The sequence below is a fragment of the Papio anubis genome, chromosome 4 (assembly GCF_008728515.1).
Source record: "Papio anubis isolate 15944 chromosome 4, Panubis1.0, whole genome shotgun sequence".
NCBI classification, from domain to species: domain Eukaryota; kingdom Metazoa; phylum Chordata; class Mammalia; order Primates; family Cercopithecidae; genus Papio; species Papio anubis.
Genome location: NC_044979.1, coordinates 55,907,814 through 55,932,559, shown reverse-complemented (window position 1 = coordinate 55,932,559; position 24,746 = coordinate 55,907,814). Strand labels below are relative to the sequence as shown.

General features: G+C 39.6%; 1 protein-coding gene across 7 annotated transcripts in view; it reads left to right on the top strand.

The window, feature by feature from the left end:
- Positions 1-24,746, top strand: part of FAM185A (family with sequence similarity 185 member A) — a 170,057-nt gene that overhangs the window by 32,084 nt on the left and 113,227 nt on the right. For 5 of the 7 annotated variants that reach the window (XM_017957029.3, XM_009203570.4, XM_009203567.4 and 2 more), the window contains exon 7: positions 8,453-8,587. The exons of 1 other annotated variant lie outside the window; for it this stretch is intronic. In XM_017957029.3, coding sequence (XP_017812518.3) covers positions 8,453-8,587 — 135 coding nt within the window. Of the gene's footprint in view, positions 1-8,452; positions 8,588-10,259; positions 10,389-24,746 lie in introns of those variants that run through there. One more of the 7 variants, XM_021935325.2, reaches the window with a different exon arrangement.

Below are 24,746 nucleotides of genomic sequence, written 5' to 3'. Positions count from 1 at the left end.
TATTCAGTAACTCTTTCTTAATGGTTAGCAAAGACATCTGGAATCCATTCCAACTCTGCCACTGTCTTGCTGTAGGGTTCAGAGCCAGCCACTGGAGTCTCTTAGGTCTTCACCATTTTGTGATGTGGAAAAATATATAATGCTTGTTTTCTTTCACCTTATGAGAATTAATATAGTGACCTTCTTAATTCATTCAGAAAGGCTATGCTTGGGCCTGGGAGTCACACCTGAATCTGAGTACTGATTTTTCCACTTAACATTTTGTCCTTGGGATAAATCACTAATTTTAAAATAATATGCCTTCAATAAATGGTGCTGTTAGTTCACATTTGAATTTTTAAGAGGATAATACTGATGTCAACCATGAAGAACTTTATGAAGTGAAAAGAGGTTAAAGAACATAACAAGAGCTCTCCTTTCTAAAAAAGTTAGTGTTAAAGACTGGATATTAGGAAGGTTTTCAAGTCATGAAAATTCTTCATTCACAAACAGTAATGGAGTTTTGGTAGTGGTGATTTTTGGTTTTTAAAGATGTGGAGGGAGATGGGGTAGAAATCTTTGTGTTGCTTAACATTTTTAAAGATCTCAAAAATCTAAGATCATGTTATGCATTTAAGAACAGAGACAAGTCTTCATAAAGTTAGTACACTTGAAACTTCATACATTTAGAGATATCAAGCGCTACAAAAAAAGTTTTTTAAATCCATGATTTTCTACTTTTGAAAGTATGTTTGGTAGAAAAACATATCTTCTATTTATCCTGAAATCTTCCAGGGTTGTTTTTGTTTTGTTTTTTCCTAAAGCCCGCATATGTTGTTATGGGAATCTCCTGTCTGTAGTTTACATTTGAACCCTGGAAAGCAATTTGGTTTTTTGTTTTTGGTTTTGAGACAGGGTCTCACTCTGTCACCCAGGCTGGAGTGCAGCAGCAAGATCATGGCTCCCCGCAGCCTCATCAGGATCACCTAAGCTTGGGAGGTCAGCCTTCCAGGTAGATGAGACTGCAGTTGTGCACCACCACACCCAGTTTTTTTTTTTTTTTTTTTGGTAGAGACAGGGTTTCGCCATGTTGTCCAGGCTGGTCTCGAACTCTTGAGCTCGAGCAATCCACCTACCTTGGCCTCCCAGAGTGCTGCAATTATAGCCATGAGCCACCGTGCCTGGCTGCAATTTATTTCTTAATAAAATAAACTAGTTGTAGTGATGTGCATTGTTCCCTAATTTTTTTTTAGAACAGAACAGTTTATCATGCTTATCTCAAACTTCTAGATCCAGTTAGGAAGACTAAGAAATGACTTAAGGAAGCTTAAGCTGATGTTAGCCAGATTGGAAGGAAAACTGTCACCCATAAGTAAATGCATCCTAAACCCCATCCTGACCATCTTAGTCCACAGAGATGGGTTAATGCTTTATGGCAGGGGCCTTTTGCCTACTTTATTTAATGAAAAACAGAAAGAAAAACTTCTGAAATAGGAGTGTGCTGGTGAATTTACAATGCAACCCTCATAATTGTTTTGAAAAATGATTCCATACCTAACAGAGTACTTTTCCTGATTTACTCCTTTAGAAGCTTGAATTACAGCCAGGTTGTATGGAAATTCAGGTTGAGTGTCTTATCTTATCCAAAAGCCTGTAATATACTCAAAAGAAATATTAGTGAGTTGGAATTCAAATAATCCTTTTCTATTGTTATTTTTTGTTACACACAAGACATATCTGAAAGCACAAGAGCTCAGTGTTCTAGTTGTGTTATAATGATGAGGTCACAAGTCCTGTACTATGATGGGATAGCAATGTGTGAAATACCATGGTGGTTAAAAGCATGGGCTTTGTAATTATTGAGCTGAGTCTAGGTTCCAGCACTACCACTAGTGAGAACTTGAGCAAGTTCTTATCTGTAAAATTGAGGTGATAATAATACCTCAAGGGGGCACGCCCAAGATGGCTGAATAGGAACAGCTTCAGCCTCCAGCTCCCAGCATGAGCGACACAGAAGACAGGTGATTTCTGCATTTTCAACTGAGGTACCAGGTTCATCTCACTGGGGCATGTCGGACAGTTGGCGCTGGTCTGCGGGTGCAGCCCAACCAGCGAGAGCTGAAGCAGGGCGAGGCATCGCCTCACCTGGGAAGCGCAAGGGGGAAGGGAATTCCTTTTCCTAGCCAAAGGAAATTGAGACACACAGCACCTGGAAAATCAGGTAACTCCCACCCTAATACTGTACTTTACCAAGGGTCTTAGCAAACGGCATACAGGGGGTTATATCCCACACCTGGCTCAGAGGGTCCCACACCCACGGAGCCTCCCTCATTGCTAGCACTAATTGCAAGGTGGCAGCGAGCCTCGGGGAGGGGCGCCTGCCATTGCTGAGGCTTAAGTAGGTAAACAAACCACCTGGGAAGACTGAATTGGGTGGAGCCCACCACAGCTCAAGGAGGCCTGCCTACCTTGGTAGACTCCACCTCTGGGGACAGGGCATAGCTAAACAAAAAGCAGCAGAAACCTCGGCAGAGGTAAATGTCCTTGTCTAACAGCTTTGAAGAGAGCAGTGGATCTCCCAGCATGGAGGTTGATATCTGAGAATGGACAGACTGCCTGCTCAAGTGGGTCCCTGACCCCTGAGTAGCCTAACTGGGAGACATCCCCCACTAGGTGCAGACCAACACCTCACACCTCACACGGCTGAGTACACCGCTGAGACGAAGCTTCCAGAGCAAGAATCAGACAGAAACACTCGCTGTTCAGCAATATTCTACCTTCTGCAGCCTCTGCTGCTGATACCTAGGCAAACAGAGCCTGGAGTGGACCTCAAGCAAACTCCAACAGACCTGCAGCTGAGGGTCCTGACTGTTAGAAGGAAAACTAACAAACAGAAAGGACACCCACACCAAAATCCCATCAGTATATCACCATCATCAAAGACCAAAGGCAGATAAAACCACAAAGATGGGGAAAAAGCAGTGCAGAAAAGCTGGAAATTCAAAAAATCAGAGCGCATCTCCTCCCTCCAAAGGAACACAGCTCATCGCCAGCAATGGAACAAAGCTGGATGGATAATGACTTTGACGAGTCGAGAGAAGAAGGCTTCAATCGATCAAACTTCTCAGAGCTAAAGGAGGAATGACGTAACCAGCACAAATAAACTAAAAACCTTGAAAAAAGATTTGACGAATGGCTAACTAGAATAACCAATGTAGAGAAGTCCTTAAAAGAACGATAGAGATGAAAACCATAACACGAGAACTACGTGACAAATGCACAAGCTTCAGTAACCGACTCGATCAACTGGAAGAAAGAGTATCAGTGATTGAAGATCAAATGAATGAAATAAAGCGAGAAGAGAAGTGTAGAGAAAAAAGAGTAAAAAGAAATGAACAAAGCCTCCAAGAAATAAGGGATTATGTGAAAAGACCAAATCTACGTCTGATTGGTGTGCCTTACAGTGATGGGGAAAATAGAACGAAGTTGGAAAACACTCTGCAGGATATCCTCCAGGAGAACTTCCCCAACCTAGTAAGGCAGGCCAACATTCAAATTCAGGAAATACACAGAACACCACAAAGATACTCCTTGAAAAGAGCAACTCCAAGACACATAACTGTCAGATTCACCAAAGTTGAAATGAAGGAAAAAAATGTTAAGGGCAGCCAGAGAGAAAGGCCGGGTTACCCACAAAGGGAAACCCATCAGACTAACAGTAGATCTCTCGGGAGAAACTCTCCAAGCCAGAAGCGAGTGGGGACCAATATTCAGCATTCTTAAAGAAAAGAATTTTCAACCCAGAATTTCATATCCAGCCAAACTAAGTTTCATAAGTGAAGGAGAAATAAAATCCTTTACAGACAAGCAAATGCTTAGAGATTCTGTCACCACCAGGCCTGCCCTACAAGAGATCCTGAAGGAAGCACTAAACATGGAAAGGAACAACAGGTACCAGCCATTGCAAAAACATGCCAAAATGTAAAGTCCATCGATGCTAGGAAGAAACTGCATCAACTAATGAGCAAAATAACCAGCTAATATCACAATGACAGGATTGAGTTCACACATAACAATATTAACCTTAAATGTAAATGGACTAAATGGTCCAGTTAAAAGACACAGACTGGCAAATTGGATAGAGTCAAGACCCATCAGTTTGCTGTATTCAGGAGACCCATCTCACATGCAGAGACACACATAGGCTTAAAATAAAGGGATGGAGGAAGATCTACCAAGCAAATGGAAAACAAAAAAAAGCAGGGGTTGCAATTCTAGTCTCTGATAAAACAGACTTTAAACCATCAAAGATCAAAAGAGACAAAGAAGCCCATTACATAATGGTAAAGGGATCAATTCATCTCAGGAAGAGCTAACCTAAATATGTATGCATCCAATACTGGAGCACCCAGATTCATAAAGCATGTCTTTAGAGACTTACAAAGAGACTTAGACTCCCATACAATAATAATGGGAGACTTTAACTGTCAACATTTGACAGATCAATGAGACAGAAAATTAACAAGGATATCCAGGAATTGAACTCAACTCTGCACCAAGCAGACCTAATAGACATCTACAGAACTCTCCACCCCAAATCAACAGAATATACATTCTTCTCAGCACCACATCTCACTTATTCCAAAATTGACCACATAGTTGGAAGTAAAGCACTCCTCAGCAAATGTAAAAGAACAGAAATTATAACAAACTGTCTCTCAAACCACAGTGCAATCAAACTAGAACTCAGGACTAAGAAACTCAATCAAAACCGCTCAACTACATGGAAACTCAACAACCTGCTCCTGAATGACTACTGGATACATAACGAAATGAAGGCAGAAATAAAGATGTTCTTTGAAACCAATGAGAACAAAAATACAACATACCAGAATCTCTAGGACACATTTAAAGCAGTGTGTAGAGGGAAATTTATAGCACTAAATGCCCACAAGAGAAAGCAGAAAAGATCTAAAGTTGACACCCTAACATCACAATTAAAAGAACTAGAGAAGCAAGAGCAAACACATTCGAAAGCTAGCACAAGGCACGAAATAACTAAGATCAGAGCAGAACTGAAGGAGAGAGAGAGACACAAAAACCCTCCAAAAAATCAATGAATCCAGGAGTTGGTTTTTTGAAAAGATCAACAAAATTGACAGACCGCTAGCAAGACTAATAAAGAAGAAAAGAGAGAAGAATCAAATAGACGCAATAAAAAATGATAAAGGGGATATCACCACCGACCCCACAGAAATACAAACTACCATCAGAGAATACTATAAACACCACTATGCAAACAAACTAGAAAACCTAGAAGAAATGGATAATTTCCTGGACACTCACACTCTCCCAAGACTAAACCAGGAAGAAGTTGAATCCCTGAATAGACCAATAGCAGGCTCTGAAATTAAGGCAATAATTAATAGCCTACCAACCAAAAAAAGTCCGGGACCAGATGGATTCACAGCCAAATTCTACCAGAGGTACAAGGAGGGTTTGGTACCATTCCTTCTGAAACTATTCCAATCAATAGAAAAAGAGGGAATCCTCCCTAACTCATTTTACGAGGCCAACATCATCCTGATACGAAAGCCTGACAGAGATACAACAAAAAAAGAGAATTTTAGAACAATATCGCTGATGAACATTGATGCAAAAATCCTCAATTAAAATACTGGCAAACTGAATCCAGCAGCACATCAAAAAGCTTATCCACCATGATCAAGTGGGCTTCATCCCTGGGATGCAAGGCTGGTTCAACATACACAAATCAATAAACGTAATCCAGCCTATCAACAGAACCAAAGACAAAAACCACATGATTATCTCAATAGATGCAGAAAAGGCCTTTGACAAAATTCAACAGCCCTTCATGCTAAAAACTCTCAATAAATTTGGTATTGATGGAACGTATCTCAAAATAATAAGAGCTATTTATGACAAACCCACAGCCAATATCATACCAAATGGGCAAAAACTGGAAGCATTCCCTTTGAAAACTGGCACAAGACAGGGATGCCCTCTCTCACCACTCCTATTCAACATAGTGTTGGAAGTTCTGGCTAGGGCAATCAGGCAAAAGAAAGAAATCAAGGGTATTCAGTTAGGAAAAGAAGAAGTCAAATTGTCCCTGTTTGCAGATGACATGATTGTATATTAAGAAAACCCCATCGTCACAGCCCCAAATCTCCTTAAGTTGATAAGCAACTTCAGCAAAGTCTCAGGATACAAAATCAATGTGCAAAAATCACAAGCGTTCTTATACACCAGTAACAGACAAACAGAGAGCCAAATCATGAGTGAACTCCCATTCACAACAGCTTCAAAGAGAATAAAATACCTAGGAATCCAACTTACAAGGGATGTGAAGAACCTCTTCAGGGAGAACTACAAACCACTGCTCAGTGAAATAAAAGAGGACACAAACAAATGGAAGAACATACCATGCTCATGGATAGGAAGAATCAATATCGTGAAAATGGCCATACTGCCCAAGGTTATTTATAGATTCAATGCCATCCCCATCAAGCTACCAATGACTTTCTTGACAGAATTGGAAAAAACTGCTTTAAAGTTCATATGGAACCAAAAAAGAGCCCTCATTGCCAAGACAGTCCTAAGCTGAAAGAACAAAGCTGGAGGCATCACGCTACCTGACTTCAAACTATAGTACAAGGCTACAGTAACCAAAACAGCATGGTACTGGTACCAAAACAGAGATATAGATCAATGGAACAGAACAGAGCCCTCAGAAATAATACCACACATGTACAGCCATCTGATCTTTGACAAACCTGACAAAAACAAGAAATGGGGAAAGGGTTCCCTATTTAATAAATGGTACTGGGAAAATTGGCTAGCCATAAGTAGAAAGCTGAAACTGGAAATCCTTTCCTTACTCCTTATATGAGAATTAATTCAAAATGGATTAGAGACTTAAATGTTAGACCTAATACCATAAAAACCCTAGAAGAAAACCTAGGTGATACCATTCAGGACATAGGCATGGGCAAGGACTTCATGTCTAAAACACCAAAAGCAACGGCAACAAAAGCCAAAATTGACAACTGGTATCTAATTAAACTAAAGAGCTTCTGCACAGCAAAAGAAACTACCATCAGAGTGAACAGGCAACCTACAGAATGGGAGAAAATTTCTGCAATCTGCTCATCTGACAAAGGGCTAATATCTGGAACCTATAGAGAACTCAATCAAATTTTCAAGAAAAAAACAAACAACCCCATCAAAAAGTGGGCAAAGGGTATGAACAGACACTTCTCAAAAGAAGACATTCATACAGCCAACAGACACATGAAAAACTGTTCATCATCACTCGCCATCAGAGAAATGCAAATCAAAACCACAATGAGATGCCATCTCACACCAGTTAGAATGGCAATCATTAAAAAGTCAGGAAACAACAGGTGCTGGAGAGGATGTGGAGAAATAGGAACACTTTTACACTGTTGATGGGACTGTCAACTAGTTCAACCATTGTGGAAAACAGTGTGGCGATTCCTCAAGGATCTAGAACTAGAAATACCATTTGACCCAGCCGTCCTATTACTGGGGATATACCCAAAGGATTATAAGTCATGTTGTATAAAGACACATGCACATGTATGTTTATTGCGGCACTATTCACAATAGCAAAGACTTGGAATCAACCCAAATGTCCATCAGTGACAGACTGGATTAAGAAAATGTGGCACATATACACCATGGAATACTATGCAGCCATAAAAAAGGATGAGTTCGTGTCCTTTGTAGGGACATGGATACAGCTGGAAACCATCATTCTCAGCAAACTATCGCAAGAACAGAAAACCAAATACCACATGTTCTCACTCACAGATGGGAATTGAACAATGAGATCACTTGGACACAGGAAGGGGAACATCACATACCGCGTCCTATTGTGGGGAGGGGGTAGGGGAGGGATATCATTTGGAGATATACCTAATGTAAATGACGAGTTAATGGGTGCAGCACACCAACATGGCACATGTATACATATGTAACAAACCTGCATGCTGTGCACATGTACCCTAGAACTTAAAGTATAATAAAAAAAAAACTCATAAAGTTAATATGGGGATTAAAACATAATGTAATTAGGGGTCTGGCTCATATTAAATGCTCAATGGTAAATCCTATCTATAAGCTACATGTGTAATAAATTACTCACTTTCTGGTGTTGGATGAGCTGGGTAGTTCTACTGGCAAAAGAAGAACTAGTAGTTAATAATGTGCTAATAACCCATATTCTTGACAGAAGTTACCGTGAATGCCTTGAGAGTAAGGGAACTTTGAGCACCTGGGAATAAGGAAAAGGTTTAAATAAATACTGTATGCTGAGGAGTAAAAACAGTGTCCCAGGAGCAATGCTACCCTTTCAGTCAAATTTATAATAGACTCTGGTACTTTTGATTTCTTTATATTACTAAACTCTCCTTTACATTTATTACAGGTTCTATTATTGTCAAGGTTCCATCTTCACTTGAAGCTCATTTACAGTTATCAGGGAAAGAGGTTGATGTGAACTCAGAAGTCCATGTTCAGGAAATGACTGAAGCTCATAAAGATGATGTTGTAACAGTGACTGGTAAGGAGGCTGCATTTTGCTATGTCAGATGAATAGCCATTCTCCATACAAAAGTAGAAATGTGGTACACTTAATGGAAATTTTAGCTTTTTTATACTTTTCCATTATTACGTTCTCATGTTTGACATCTTTTTTTCTTCTAGTTGCTTATCATTAATATGATACAGACATTTTGTTTAAAAAGACTTCATTAAATCATTTAGGAACACTCATTAGTCCTGTCACTGGGTAAAATTGATTTTTAAATTTTCTAGAAGAGCTGCTTTCTAATTCTTGAACTTAAAAATAAACTGAATACATATATTATTATGCAAAATTTAAAACTAACTTCGTATGACTGGAGTAAATAGGAATTTTGTTTGGTATGTACATTTTAAGTGTACTCTTTTAGAACAACAAATTCTCAGTCCCACAAATGTGAATAGCTTTTGTACATTTTTCATTATATCTGGCTACACTGGTGGCTGATACTATTTTTTTAAGATTTGTCATTGGTTGAGGTTTTTTTTGTTTTTTTTGATAGAGTCTCGCTCTATTGTCCATACTGGAGTGCAGTAGCGTGACCTCGGCTCACTGCAACCTCTGCCTCTCGGGTTCAAACGATTCTCCTGCCTCAGCCTCCTGAGTAGCTGGGCCTACAGGCATGCACCAGCACGCCTGGCTAATTTTTTTTTGTATTTTTAATACAGACAGGATTTTGCCATGTTGGCCAGGCTGCTCTCGAATTCCTGACCTCAGGTGATTGGCCCGCCTCGGCCTCCCAAAGTGCAGGGATTACAAGCGTGAGCCACTGCGCCTGGCCAAGGTTTGTTGTTTTAATGAATAAAAAAATTAATGCTGGTGAAGTTTTCCTTTAAATTTTACCAGAATGGCATCAAGGAGGACACTGCAATTAGACCGTGTATAGGGATGAATGCTACAAGCTAAAGGCACGAGATGCCAACTAGAAAAAGGAAGAATAGGGGAGTAGGAGAGGGTGGTCTTCATAAGATCAAATTTCAGTGTTAGATATTCATTTTATATGTCATGAAAATTAAGAAAGTTCTGTTAAAATTCATAGAATATTAACAAAAAACATAACGGGAATAAAAATAATACCTATACACTCCCAGATCTAACTGCATGCTGCCTAATGGGCAGACTCATAGTTATGTGGTGAAAATTTGATGAAAATCTAAGTACAGTCATGTATCACTTAATGACAGAGATACATTCTGAGAAATGTGTTATTAGGCAATTTTGTTGTCATGTGAGCATTATAGAGTGAACTTATACAAACCTAGATGGTACAGCCTACTACACACTGAGGCTGTTTGGTAGCCTATGGCTCCTAGGCTACACCTGTACAGCAGGCTACTGTACTGAAAACTGTAGGTAATTGTAACACAATGGAATTTGTATATCTAAACACAGAAAAGGTACAGTAAAAATATGGTATAAAAGATAAAACATGGTACACCTGTATAGGGCACTTACCATGAACGGAGCTTGAAGGACTGGAAGTTGCTCTGAGTGAGTCAGTGTGATGAGTGGTGAGTGCATGTGAAGGCCTAGGACATTACTACTATAGACTTTATAAACACTGTACAGTTAGGCTACACTAAATTTATTTTTTTCTTCAATAATAAATTAGCCTTAGTTAACTGTAACTTTTTTACTTTATTTATTCTAGAGATAGCTGCTTTCTCTGTTGTGTAGACTGAAGTGCAATTAGCTCACTGTAAACTCGAACTCTGGGGTCAAGTGATCCTTCTGCCTCAGCCTCCCTAGTAGCTGGGATTACAGGTGTGTACTATGATGCCCAGCTAATTTTTAAAAAAATTTTTAGTAGAGATGAGGCCTTGCTATGTTTCCCAGGCTTGTCTTCAGCTCCTGGCCTTAAGTGATCCTCCCGCCTCAACTTCCCAAAGAACATTTTTACTTTATAAACTTAAATTTTTAAGAACTTTTTTAGTCCATGTGTCATGGCTCACGCCTGTAACCCCAGCACTTTGGGAGGCCGAAGCGGGTGGATCGTTTGAGGTCAGGAGTTTGAGACCAACCTGACCAACATGGTGAAATCCCCATCTCTACTAAAATACAAAAATTAGCCAGGCATGGTGGTGGGAGCCTCTAATCTCAGCTACTTGGTAGGCTGAGGAAAAAGAATCCCTTGAGGATGTGAGGGACCCCTTCAAGAGAATTACAAACCACTGCTCAACAAAATAAAAGAGGACACAAACAAATGGAAGAACATACCATGCTCATGGATAGGAAGAATCAATATCATGAAAATGGCCATACTGCCTAAGGTAATTTATAGATTCAATGCCATCCCCATCAGCCAGCAATGACTTTCTTCACAGGATTGGAAAAAACTACTTTAAAGTTCATATGGAACCAAAAAAAAGCCTGCATTGCCAAGACAATCCTCAGCCAAAAGAACAAAGCTGGAGGTATTACACTACCTGACTTCAAACTATACTACAAGGATACAGTAACCAAAACAGCATGGTACTGGTACCAAAATAGAGATATAGACCAATGGAACAGAACAGAGCCCTCAGAAATAATACCACACATCTACAACCATTTGATCTTTGATAAACCTGACAAAAACAAGAAATGAGGAAAGGATTCCCTATTTAATAAGTGGTGCTGGGAAAACTGGCTAGCCATATGTAGAAAGCTGAAACTGGATCCCTTCCTTACACCTTATACAAAAATTAATTCAAGATGGATTAAAGACTTAAATGTCTGACCTAATACCATAAAAACCCTAGAAGAAAATCTAGGCAATACCATTCAGGACATAGGAATGGGCAGGGACTTCATGTCTAAAACACCAAAAGCAACAGCAACAAAAGCCAAAATTGACAAATGGGATCTAATTAAACTAAAGAGCTTCTGCACAGCAAAAGAAACTACCATCAGAGTGAACAGGCAACCTACAGAATGGGAGAAAATTTCTGCAATGTACCCATCTGACACAGGGCTAACACCCAGAATCTACAAAGAACTTAAACAAATTTACAAGAAAAAAATCAAACAACCCCATCAAAAAGTGGGCAAAGGATACGAACAGACACTTCTCAAAAGAAGACATTCATACAGCCAACAGACACATGAAAAAATGTTCATCATCACTCGCCATCAGAGAAATGCAAATCAAAACCACAATGAGATGCCATCTCACACCAGTTAGAATGGCAATCATTAAAAAGTCAGGAAACAACAGGTGCTGGAGAGGATGTGGAGAAATAGGAACACTTTTACACTGTTGGTGGGACTGTCAACTAGTTCAACCATTGTGGAAAACAGTGTGGCGATTCCTCAAGGATCTAGAACTAGAAATACCATTTGACCCAGCCGTCCTATTACTGGGGATATACCCAAAGGATTATAAGTCATGCTGCTATAAAGACACATGCACATGTATGTTTACTGTGGCACTATTCACAATAGCAAAGACTTGGAATCAACCCAAATGTCCATCAATGACAGACTGGATGAAGAAAATGTGGCACATATACACCATGGAATACTATGCAACCATTAAAAAGGATGAGTTCATGTCCTTTGTAGGGACATGGATGAAGGTGGAAACCATCATTCTCAGCAAACTATTGCAAGGATAGAAAACCAAACACCACATGTTCTTACTCATAGGTGGGAACTGCACAATGAGAACACTTGGACACAGGGTGGGGAACACCACACACCGGGGCCTGTCGTGGGGTGGGGGACGGGGGAGGGATAGCATTAGGAGATATACCTAATGTAAATGACGAGTTAATGGGTGCAGCACACCAACATAGCACGTGTATACATATGTAACAAACCTGCACATTGTGTACATGTACCCTAGAACTTAAAGTATAATAAAAAAAAAAAAAGAAAAAAAAGAATAAACTTTTTTTTTTAAAAAAGGAGAAGCCCTTGAACCCAGGAGGCAGAGGGTGCAGTGAGCCAAGATGGCGCCACTGCATTCCAGCCTGAGCGAGACAGCAAGACTCCTTCTCAGAAAAAATAAAATAAAAAACTTTCTGACTGTTCTGTAATAATACTTAGATTGAAACACAAACACATTTTACAGCTGTAGAAATACACTTGTCTATCCTTATTCTGTAAGCTTTTTTCTGTTTTTAAAATTATTAATTTTTTTTTAAATTTTACTTTTTAAACTTTGTTAAAAACTAAGACACAAACACACACATGAGTCTAGGCCTTTACTGGGTCAGGAACATCAATATCACTTTCATCTCCACATCTTGTCCCACTGAAAGGCCTTCAGGGGCAATAACACATGTGGAGCTGTCATCTCCTGTGATGACAATGCCTTCTTCTGGAATACTTCCTGAAGGACCTGCCTGAGACGCTGTTGTATCTTAACTTTTTTTTGTTGTTGTTTAATAAGCAGAAGCTGTACACTCTAAAATACCAACAAAAAGTGTAGTAAATACATAAATCAGTAACATGGTCATTTAGTCTCATCTAGTATTATGAACTACACATAATATATGTGCTATACTTTTATATGACAGTGGAGTGGGTTTGTTTACACCAGCATCACCCCAAACACAAGTAGTGTGTTACATTTAAACGACCATTAGGATGGCTACAAAGTCACTAGGTAATAGGAATTTTTTAGCTCTTCTATAATCTTATGGGACAACTGTCATTTCTATAGTTCCTCGTTGACTGAAACATTATGATGCAATGACTGGATATCAAATATAGTAAGAATCAACTTGTGATCTAATGTCTTGAATTTGATAAGGAGCCAAGAGAATTACCTATTTTTGGTCCCAGTAGTCTAAAACAATAATACACGTTTGTTTAACTGTGCTCTGAGTCACAGCATAACTAAAATTATTAGTATATGTAAGCATGTTTGAATTATAAGCTAAAGGTAATTTGTCATATTTTATTCACTTATTCATAGAATCATATGTCTTTCTAAAATTTAGATTTAGTTTTAAAACTATTCTCATGACTTCAGTCATTATTTCTGTGTATATAACTTCCAAATCAATACCTGCAGACCTGATCTCTATTGTTCTTGCCCATTTCTATTCCACTAAACCAGTGCCACCTCAAACTTAATGTTTAAAAACAAAATTATCTTTCCCAGCCTATGTCTTCCTTCTCCTGTCTTCTCTATTTTTCTTTATTTGCTCAATTACTCAACAAATGTTTGAGTCAAGCACTGCCAGAAACTAGGGGTGCAAGGGTAATATAAAGCATGGTCTCATTGCCTTCTGAGGAGTTTACATTCTAGTGAGGAAAGGCAAATCAGAGAATACAGTACAATGGGATCAATGTTAGTATAAACGTATGTACATTGTACTGTGAGAACAGAGGTGAGGAAGTGAGAGAAGTCAAATATGGCCAAAGTATAGAGAGTGAAGGAGAAAGTGGCATAAAAGGAGGCAGGAGAGTTTGGGAGAGGTCAGATCATATGGGACAGTTTGGATTCTATATTAAGAGCATTGGGAAGCCCTTGGGAGGTTTTAATTTGGGGTTCACATAATCAGATTTGTGTGTTAGAAAGATCACTCTGAATGTTGAGTGGGGATAGATGAGAAAGAACAATGGTGGATGAAGGAGAAAAAAACTTTTGCTTTTTAGGAGGTTACTGCAGTAATTCAGGAGAAGGAGTACAGAGGCCTGGACTCCACAGTGAGCTATCTTAAGGTCATCAAATAAATAGGCCTTCAGTAACCTTTGCTTGAAGACAAAGACGAATGAATGCTTTGAGGAAGCTGCATGCTTAACCCATTGGTTATTATGAAGCACCTTAGCCTACTGAGTTCTTTTTGTGTGTTACTTGTTATTATGTCTTACACTCTGGCCCCACCTCCTGAACCAGGAAGGGCCAAATTACAGAATGATGAGTTTATTTCCTGTTCACAGTGGAAGAATCTAGGTACTGATCAAGCATCGTTTTGCAGAGTAGCACAGACTATCATATGAGGTTGGTACCCAGATAGATCTGTAGGTTGTCTCTGATAGCAAATTAAATCCATTAAAGTAATTTATGCAGCAGGACCTCAGGTGAAGAGAGCAGCAGTCTCTGGAGGGAGCTGTGAGTGTGAACAGGTGATTGGGTTTAAGAGAAACTTCCATATTTCATTTTGGTTTTAAAACTATTTGGTGCCCAGTCAGCCACAGGTCTTATGTATCAACTGGATGAAATAATTTAAGAGGCCTAGAAAATCAGGGCAGATTTCTTTTTTCTGTGGAGATTTCCAGTCTGAAACCAAATTTTGGAAATAATGAGCAGCTTTATATGTGAGCTATTATTATAGGCAGCTGAGCTCAGCTCATCTGGGCCTTCCTCATAGAGCCCATGAGGGATAGAAACAGAAATAACTCTTATTGCTAAGAGCCTGGATTTTATCTGCAGCATGACTTCTGGATAATCTCTGTAAGAAACCATGCCAGTAAAATTTAGTCCCTTAGGTTCTGGCTTCCCACAGGGTTTTGATGTGTCAGCTCTATAATTTTATTTGATTTCCTGCTCCATGGTTTCCTTTGCTATTGCTGTCACTGGTAAATAACTCAGGTGTATAATTCCTACCATGATTTACATGTATTATGTGCTATTCTGAAGTCAAAAGGAAACCTGAGACTCTCAGGCTGAAACATTTACCTACTAAAAAGCTATACCCAAGTGTGTATTGGGGCTGCATTCTCTAATCTTTATGAGAGTCTTGATTCTAAGTTTTGTCCCCTACCCATGTGTGGCAAATTTAACATGTTGTGAGTGGCTTAGGGAAGATACTTCTAATAAGGTGGCTTCTCTATTAGGTTTTAGACTTGGTTCATCAACTTAGATATGAAACTTGACAGTGGTATACATCAAGTCTCCAAGCCCAGGTATGCATGTGGTACAAAGTCCTTTTGTCTTTACAGCTCCATGATTTAGATATTTAAATGCTCAAAGAATATTAGAGGTAAAGTGTGTTGCCAGTGAATGGACTGGTGTTTGTCATTGTCTGGATAGTAGGGAAGCTAGCACTACTGGGTTTACTTCGTTTTAGTAAAACTGGAAATATAAAGCATATAAAAAATAAATTCATTTGGGATCAAAATGAACCACCAAGTCAGAAAAGAGTTCTTAGCTTGTCTAAAGACCAGAGAGTAAACATACAATGGAATCGTTATTTATAACGGAATACTGGTTCATGGGTTGGAAAAGAGGTTGAAATGAGACTAAGCTCATAAAATGCTACTTTAAAAACCTGGAGACACTGTTTTCTCTCCATATCGGGAAAAATCCAGTCTTTTGATATGACTAACTCTTGGAAATAGCTCTGAGTTTAGAACCCACTGAAGTTTTTGGTTTTTCAAAGCTTATAGCACATGAATTTGTCAGCAATGTATATATATTTCAGGACCACATGGAAGAAATTCAATAACAGAATGAAGAATGCTATAAGGCTTATAGCTATCTGCTTAAAAATATTTGACAGGGAGTTAATGGAGGAACTGCTTTCAAGTCATGGTGCTTTTATGGTGGTGGTTTTTGTTTTTGTTTTTGTTTTTGTTTTTTGAGATGGAGTCTCTCTCTGTCGCCTAGGCTGGGGTGCAGTGGCGCCATCTCGGCTCACTGCAACCTCTGCCTCCTGGGTTCAAGTGGTTCTTCTGCCTCAGCCTCCTGAGTAGCTGGGACTACAGGCACCCATCACCACGGCCAGCTAATTTTTGTATTTTCAGTAGAGACGGGGTTTCACCATATAGTCTTGCCTCCTGACCTCGTGATCTGCCCACCTCGGCCTCCCAAAGTGCTGGGATTACAAGCGTGAGCCACTGCGCCCACCTGCTTTTATGGTGTTTTTATTTCCCCACCTTTTTGTTAAACTGTAAGATCTTGAGAGTATCATGGGTAATCAGATGTCAATGTTGCTAATGTTTGCCCCAAAAAAAGATCAGGTTTTCTTTCCATTCATCTGCAAACTTTATCTGTAAACACCATATAGTAAATATGTTAGACTTAACAGATTACATATGGACTCTGTTGCATTTCGTTTGTTTGTTTGTTTGTTTTTCAGTAACCCTTAAAAAATGTAAAAGCCTGGCCAGGCACAGTGGCTCACACCTGTAATCCCAGCACTTTGGGAGGCTGAAGCGGGCGGATCACCTAAGGTTAGGAGTTAGAGACCAGCCTGGCCAACATGACAAAACCCTGTCTCTACTAAATATACAAAAATTAGCTGGGTGTGGTGGTGGGCACCTGAAATCCCAGCCACTCAGGAGGCTAAGGCAGGGAGAATTGCTTGAACCCAGGAGGCAGAGATTGCAGTGAGCTGAGATCGCGCCACTGAACTCCAGCCTGGGCGACAAAGGGAGACTCCATTCCAAAAAAAATAAATAAATAAAAAATAAAGGTAAAAAATAAAAGCCCTTCTTAGCTCTCAGGGTATTTAAAAACAGGCCCCTGGTCAGATTCGGCCTGTGAGCTATAGTTTGCTGATCCCTAGACTAGAGTTCAAAGTGCAGGCCCCAATCTTAGAGCATATGAGCTCTGTTTGTGATGACTGTGGAGTTTTGTTTTATTATTGTTTTTGTATTTATTTTGGTCATTCAAGAAATATTAAACCATAGCCAAATCCTTATCCTAAGTGAACTATCCCCGGTAGTGAAGAAAACATGATTCATGCACATAAAAGTTTAATCTTGTAACATTTAAGAAACAGTGCAACCAATAGAAGATATATGATGGCAAAGAAATACACAAAAAGATATTTACCATCACTAGCCATTAGGGAAATGCAAATTAAAACCAGAATAAAATACTACATACTTACTAGAATGGCTAAAATTAAAAATATTGATTATTCAAATGCTGGCAAGTGTGCAGAGAAACCGGATCTCTTCTACATTACTGGTGGGAATGTAAAATGATACAGCTACTCTATAATTCAGTCTGGCAGTTTCTTAAAAACAACAACAACAAAGAAACTACCATTAATCACCTAGCATTTATATTCCTGGGTATTTATCCTGGGGAAATGAAAATTATGTTCACACAAAAACCTGTACACAAATGTTCACAGCTTTATTTGTAATAGCCCAAAACTGGAAATGACTGAAATATCCTTCCATGACTGAATGTTCATATGACTCATGGTATGTCCACATAAGGTAATTCACTGATAAAGGGAACAATCTGTTGATGTAAACAACTTGAAGAGAATTTAAGGGTATTATTCTGAGTGAAAAAAGCCAATCTCAAAATGTTCCATATTCTATGATTCCATTTATATAACATTCTTGAAATGACAAAATTAAAGATGTGGAGAATAGACAAGTGGTTGCCATAGGTTAGGGAAGGAGAAGGAGAGTATGACTTTAAAGGGACATGACAAAAGACTTCCTTTGAAGTGACAGAACAGTTCCATATCTTGATTAAAATGATGGTTACATGAATCTATATATGTGATAGATAAAATGTCATGAGTATATACAAAGACATACCCAAAAAATGAATGCATATAAAAACTGGTGAAATCTGAGTAAGGTCTATAGTCCAGTTAATTTGCCAGCTAATTTCCTGGTTTTGATAGTGCAGTATAATTATAGAAGCTGATAGTGCAGTATAATTATAGAAGCTGTCACCATTAGTGGAACTGAGTGATGGGTACACAGTACCTGTTTTTGTAACTTCTTGTGAGTATGAAATTATTTCAAAATAAGAAGTTAAAAAAGAGGGTGGAAAGAAGGCAGAGGGAGAGAAAAAGAGAGAGGGAGAAAAATAATGAAGTCTTCTGGGCAGGATGGAGCTAAAGGGTCTGACTTACCTTCCCACCTGAAATAGTGACCAAAAAATTAAAAAATTAAGCAAATTTAGGAAACAAATAAGATGAGTCCTGCTTACTGCCTTGAGAGAGTCTCCAGGCTCCAGTATAGGAAAAGGGAATTGCTCTGGAGTCTAGAACACTCCCTGAGTTAGGGAGATCAAGACGAGAGTCCATAAAGATCAAGACCGAGTTCATAGGACAAAGTACCCGAGGGAATAGAACCTGGTGCTCACACAGGTCCAGGAATAATGTCTGTTCTTCCCACCAGTCTGGAAAGAAAATCATAACTCATGGGGCATTGGGTAGAGCATTTAGTAGTGGGAAACAATTAGTCTTAGGCTGAGCACCACTCTATAACTGCCTAACAAATTATAAAAGCAAGAGATATAAGGCTTAAACTGTTTCCAAGTAACTTAACCGCATCCTTGAACAAAGCTGAAGATCTACAGGAATACAAAAGTATCCAACACTCAACAAAGTAAAATTCACAATGTTGTAACCCACCCAACAGGTTCACCTTGCCCACTGCCTAGAAAGAGCCAACTTACCAAGACAGGGGAATCGCAATAGAGAACAAGAAGTTCACGCAGAGATGGCTATGCAGGAGACCAGTTTTATGATTACTTAAATCAGTTTCCATGAGAATCTGACAATCTGAGTTTTTAAGGATAATTTGATAGGGGGCCAGCGAGTTGGGAATTTTGATTAGTCAATCTGAGATGAAATCATAGGGAGTCAGAGCTGTCCTTTTGTGCTGAGTCAGTTCCTGACTGGGGGCCACAAGATCAGATGAGCCAGCTTATCAATCTGGGTTATGCCAGCTGATCGATTGAGTTTAGGGTCTGCAAAATATCTCAAGCACTGATCTTAGGTTTTACAATGGTGATGTTATCCGCAGGAGCAATTTGGGGAGGTTTAGAATCTTGCAGCTTCCAGCTGCATGACTCCTAAACCACAATTTCTAAACTTCTGGCTAATTTGTTGTCCTGAAAAGGCAGTCTAGTCCCCGGGCAGGAAGGGGGTTTGTTTGGGAAATGGCTGTTACTGTCTTGGTTTAAAAGCTAAACTATAAACTAAGTTCCTCCCAACAGTTAGTTCAGCCTGTACCTAGGAATGAACAAGGACAGCTTCGAGATTAGAAACAAGATGGAGTTGGTTACGTCAGAGCTCTTTCACTGTAATAATTTTCTCAGTTATGATTTTTACAGAGATGGTTTCAATATCTAGCATTGAATCAAAGATTATCAGACATGCAAAGGGCAAAAGAACCCATGAGTTATAATGAAGAGAATAATTGAAACCAACCCAGAACTGACACAGATGACCAAATTAGCAGAGAAGGAAAATAAAAGTTATTATAACTGTATTCCACTTGTTCACTTAAGACATGGAAGATATAAAAAGAATACCAAAATTGAATTTCTATAAATGAAAACTACAGTGACTGAGATGAAAAATACAATGGATGGGATTAGACATTGCAGAAGAAAAGATCTGAGGAAGAAACTATTATGATTATTTTTTGGACAGAATTGTATATTTCCTCGGTATACTCTTGCCTAGAGTACTGTTGATTTTATTATTATTCCAAGTATTTGGGAGAAAATTTAGTGGATAGGCATCATTAAAACTAGCTCAAAAATATTTTTTTATCTGGAAGATTTCTTGTCAGGGTATCTTGGGTTACACTTTTGTTGAGAGAAGACTGTAAAAAGTTAAAGAACGTTGACTCAGGGCACGGTGGTGCATGCCTGTAATCCCAACACTTTGGGAGGCCAAGGTGGGTGGATCACGAGGTCAGGAGATAGAGACCATCCTGGCTAACATGGTGAAACCCCATCTCTACTAAAAACACAAAAAATTAGCTGGGCGTGGTGGCATGTGGCTGTAGTCCCAGCTACTCGGGAGGCTGAGGCAGGACAATCGCTTGAACCTGGGAGGTGGAGGTTGCAGTAAGCCGAGATCGCACCACTGCACTCCAGCCTGAGTGACACAGTGAGACTCCGTCTAAAAAAAAAAAAAAGTTGACAAAATTAAAATATTTTGTTATGGAATTGTATGTGGTGTTAAAGGTTTTGTTTGTGAAATGTATGTGTTAAAAATAATAAAATTTCAGAGTAATTACTTTTATGTTGTTTCATAGTGTATGATTTATTTTCCTAGTGAGTTGGTAAGCTTTGTGAGAGCACTGGTGTGTCTTTTTACATCTTTTGAACCTCCCTAATATACTTAGCATGGCACTTCCTATAGTGGGCAGCCCAAAGTGTGTGTAGTGTAAAAGAGAATCCTCCAACCCTGATGCACTGACTTTTAATCTGCTATTATTAATAATAAGGCAGCACTAGAAGTATCCCTCTGAACCAAATGTACATAAACAACGACTGTTCCAGGGTTAGAAGTGGGAGTGGGGAGGGAGGTGGGAAAAAGCTCACTTTACCAAGAAGATTGTTAATCCTATTTTTAAACAAGACAATTCCGCAGGTTACTTCCTGGAGCCCTGTCTTTGTTGATAGCTAGTGCAGAATAGATCAGGTACATGTTGGGTTAAATAAAAAGAACATATAGATTCATATATTTGGGTACATTGGGGCAGGAGTTTTGAGAGCAAATTACAGAGTTAAACACATGTCTTAGGAAGCCTTTCCTTGCCCTTAGTAGAACCACACTGCATAGGGATAGAGTAGTCATTTTCCCATTTCTTGGTCAAAGAAACATAGTGTGATTTTAATTGGCAAAGTGTGGGGAAAAGAAAGATCAGACTGTTATTGTGTCTATATAGAAAGAAGTAGATATAAGAGACTCCATTTTGTTCTGTATTTGAGATGCTGTTAATCTGTAACCCTACACCCAACCCTGTCCTTGCAAGAGACATGTGCTGTGGTGACTCAAGGTTTAATGGATTTGGGGCTGTGCGGGGTGTCCTTTGTTAAACAAATGCCTGAAGGCAGCTTGCTGGTTAAAACTCACCACCATTCTCTTAATCTCAAGTGCCCAGGGACACATACACTGTGGAAGGTCGCAGGGACCTCTGCCTAGGAAAGCTAGGTATTGTCCAAGGTTTCTCCCCATGTGATAGTCTGAAATATGGCCTCGTGGGAAGGGAAAGACCTGATCGTTCCCCAGCCTGACACCCGTGAAGGGTCTGTGCTGAGGAGGACTAGTATAAGAGGAAAGAAGGCCTCTTGGCAGTTGAGATAGAGAAAAGCATCAGTCTCCTGCCCGTCCCTGGGCAATGGAACATCTTGGTGTAAAACCTGATTGTATGTTCTATTTACTGAGAAAGGAGAAAACCGCCGCCGTACGGCTGAAGGTGGGACGTGCTAGCAGCAATGCTGCTCTTTATGCACTAAAAAGGTTTATGGAGATGTTTACATATGCATATCAAGGCACAGCACTTTTCCTTAAACTTATTCTTGTCACAGAGATCTTTATTCATATGTCTTACTGCTGACCTCCCTACTATGATCCTATTATCCTGCCACTTCCCCTTCCCACCCCCAGATGGTAAAGATAATGATCAATAAATACTGAGGGAACTCAGAGACCGGTGCCGGCGCGGGTCCCCTGGGCCCACTTTTTCTTTCTCTGTACTTTGTCTCAGTGTCTCATTTCTTTTCTCAAGTCTCTCGTTCCACAGGTGTGGAGGGGCAGGCCACCCCTTCAGCAAAGGGAAGTAAATAAGGAGGAAGGCTTCTGAAACCCCAAATTCCAATATATGTTAAAAAACTTTTGTAGGAAGGAATTTATAAACTTTACAAATTACTAATAGAATAGAGTCTCCACGGATTCAGGTCAAAGTGCAAAGAAGCTTCAGTAAATTATTTGTTGGCAAGATAGAAAAAGCTATTTTCAAGCAACCTAAATGGAATTTTATAAACTGTCCTCCCTTTTGAGTATTGTCTCTAAGCTGAAATTGCTTGTGTGTTCTTTTTCTTGAGAGCAGTAACACTGTGCTTGGCCTCTATTGCTGCAAAAGGAAATAGGTTGAAGGCTTTTCACTCCATAAGTAAGAAATGTATTATTGGGGAGGTGATAAATAATACATTAAGGAAGAGATCTCAGATATTTAGAAAAGACTATTATTGATGCTTTATTATTGGTGCTAAATGGTATAAAAAAAGAAGAAAAAGTTGGAAAAACAAAAATTTCAGGATTTCCAGTTCTTTCCTCCACATTTATTTTATTTTATTTTTTTGAGACAGAGTTTCACTATTGTCGCCCAGGCTGGAGTGCAATGGCACAATCTCGGCTCACTGCAACCTCTGCCTCCCAGGTTCAAGCAATTCTCCTGCCTCAGCCTCCTGAGTAGCTAGGATTACAGGCACCTGCCACCACGCCCAGCTAATTTTTGTATTTTTGGCAGAGATGGGGTTTCACCATGTTGGCCAGCCTAGCCTCAAACTCCTGACATCAGGTGATCTGCCCGCCTTGGCTTCTCAAAGTGCTGGGATTACAGGTGTGAGCCACCGCACCCGGCCCAACATTTATTTTAATTACTAGAAAAAGAAACTCTGTATTACAGAAAAGCAACTGGGTGCAAGGTCCCTCAAAATCATGACCTACCTAATGCAGCATGGGCACAGAAAAAGAACAGTTTAATAAAGTTGAACCCCTTATTGATGAAGGTTAGAGTAAACACAGGGATTTACCAATTGGACTAAGATATTTTAACCATCTTATCAAAGCTAATTAAAATGGGGTTGTGATACTGAAAATATAGGGAGAGAGTAAGAGGGAAAAACCTTACAGGATGTCGTTGAATACTCAACTGTGTTCTGGGAAAGATGCAGTGAGCTCCAGGACATAGACAAGATTATGGCTCGGAGTGAAAAGGAGAGATAAGAATTCAGAGAATAATTTGCATCAGAAAAGCACTTGACAAAAAGATCAGATGGTACAAGCACCTAGCACCTTTTCTTCAGCTGAGAATATCATGGTACTATTAGAGGGAAAAACTGTACTGAGGAAGAGGATCATTCTGTATTTTGTGTGCTTGGATTCGACACGGAAAATATTTATGATGAAATGCAATATGTAATCACAACTCTCCTCAGTTCAGATTTTGTTATTGAACCAAACAGAGGTCCACTCACCCGGCGTAATAAGACTAGGTGTCTAGGCCATATCTAAACCAAGGCTTGTAGCACGAGAAGGGAAAGCGTTTGTTTGTAGGGACCAAGCAAGGAGAATCAGGCAGATTATACTTACCACCTGAACTCTCAGATGGCTTGTAAGTAAGGGTTTTTACAGGTAGAGAGAGCCCAGTGGCCGGGAGTGGCAGGACTAGATTGCAGCTCTGACTCGGACAGACAGAGCAGCATGTAGAGGCTCACATCATGAATTTTAGCTCCAGAACAACCATAGGAATAAATCAGTAAACCCAAGAGGACCCACAGACCCACTGAAGGAAGCAGATTGCTCCTACAGGACCCAAGAGACACCCAAAATACTGTGCTGGTATCCATAGCTGAGAGATCCACAGACGGTTCACATCACAGAAAGCTGTGCAGACAACCCCCAGTACCAGTCCAGAGCCCGGTAGACTTGCTGGGTGGCTAGATCCAGAAGAGCGATAACAATCACTAAAGCTCGGCTCTCAGGAAGCCACATCCATAGAAAAAGGGGGAGAGTATTACAGCAAGAGAACACCCCATGGGACAAAAGAATCTGAACAGCCTTCAGCCCTAGCCCTTCCCTCTGACAGAGCCTACACAAATGAGAAAGAACCAAAAAGAAGTGTTGGTTTTCTGACAAAACAAGGCTTTTTAACAACCCTGCAAAAATCACACTAGCTCAGCAGCAATGGATCCAAACCAAGAAGAAATCCCTGATTTACCTTGAAAAAGAATTCAGGAGGTTAGTTATTAAGCTAATCAGGGAGGGACCAGAGAAAGACGAAGCCCAATACAAGGAGATCCAAAAAATGGTACAAGAAGTGAAGGGAGAAATATTATTCAGTGAAATAGATAACGTAAATAAAAAACAATATATAAAAACTTGAGGAAACAGACACACTTATAGACATGCAAAATGCTCTGGAAAGTCTCAGCAATAGAATTGAACAAGTAGAAGACAGAAATTAAGAGCTCAAAGACAAGGTCTTCGAATTAACCCAATCCAACAAAGAAAAAATAAGAAAATATGAACAAAGCCTCCAAGAGGTCTGGGATTATGTTAAATGACCAAATCTAAGAATAATTGGTGTTCCTGAGGAAGAAGAGAAATATAAAAGCTTGGAAAACATATTTGGGGGAATAATTGAGGAAAACTTCCCTGGCCTTGCTAGAGACCTAGACATCCAAATACAAGAAGCACAAAGAACACCTGGGAAATTCATCGCAAAAAGATCATCGCATAGGCACATTGACATCAGG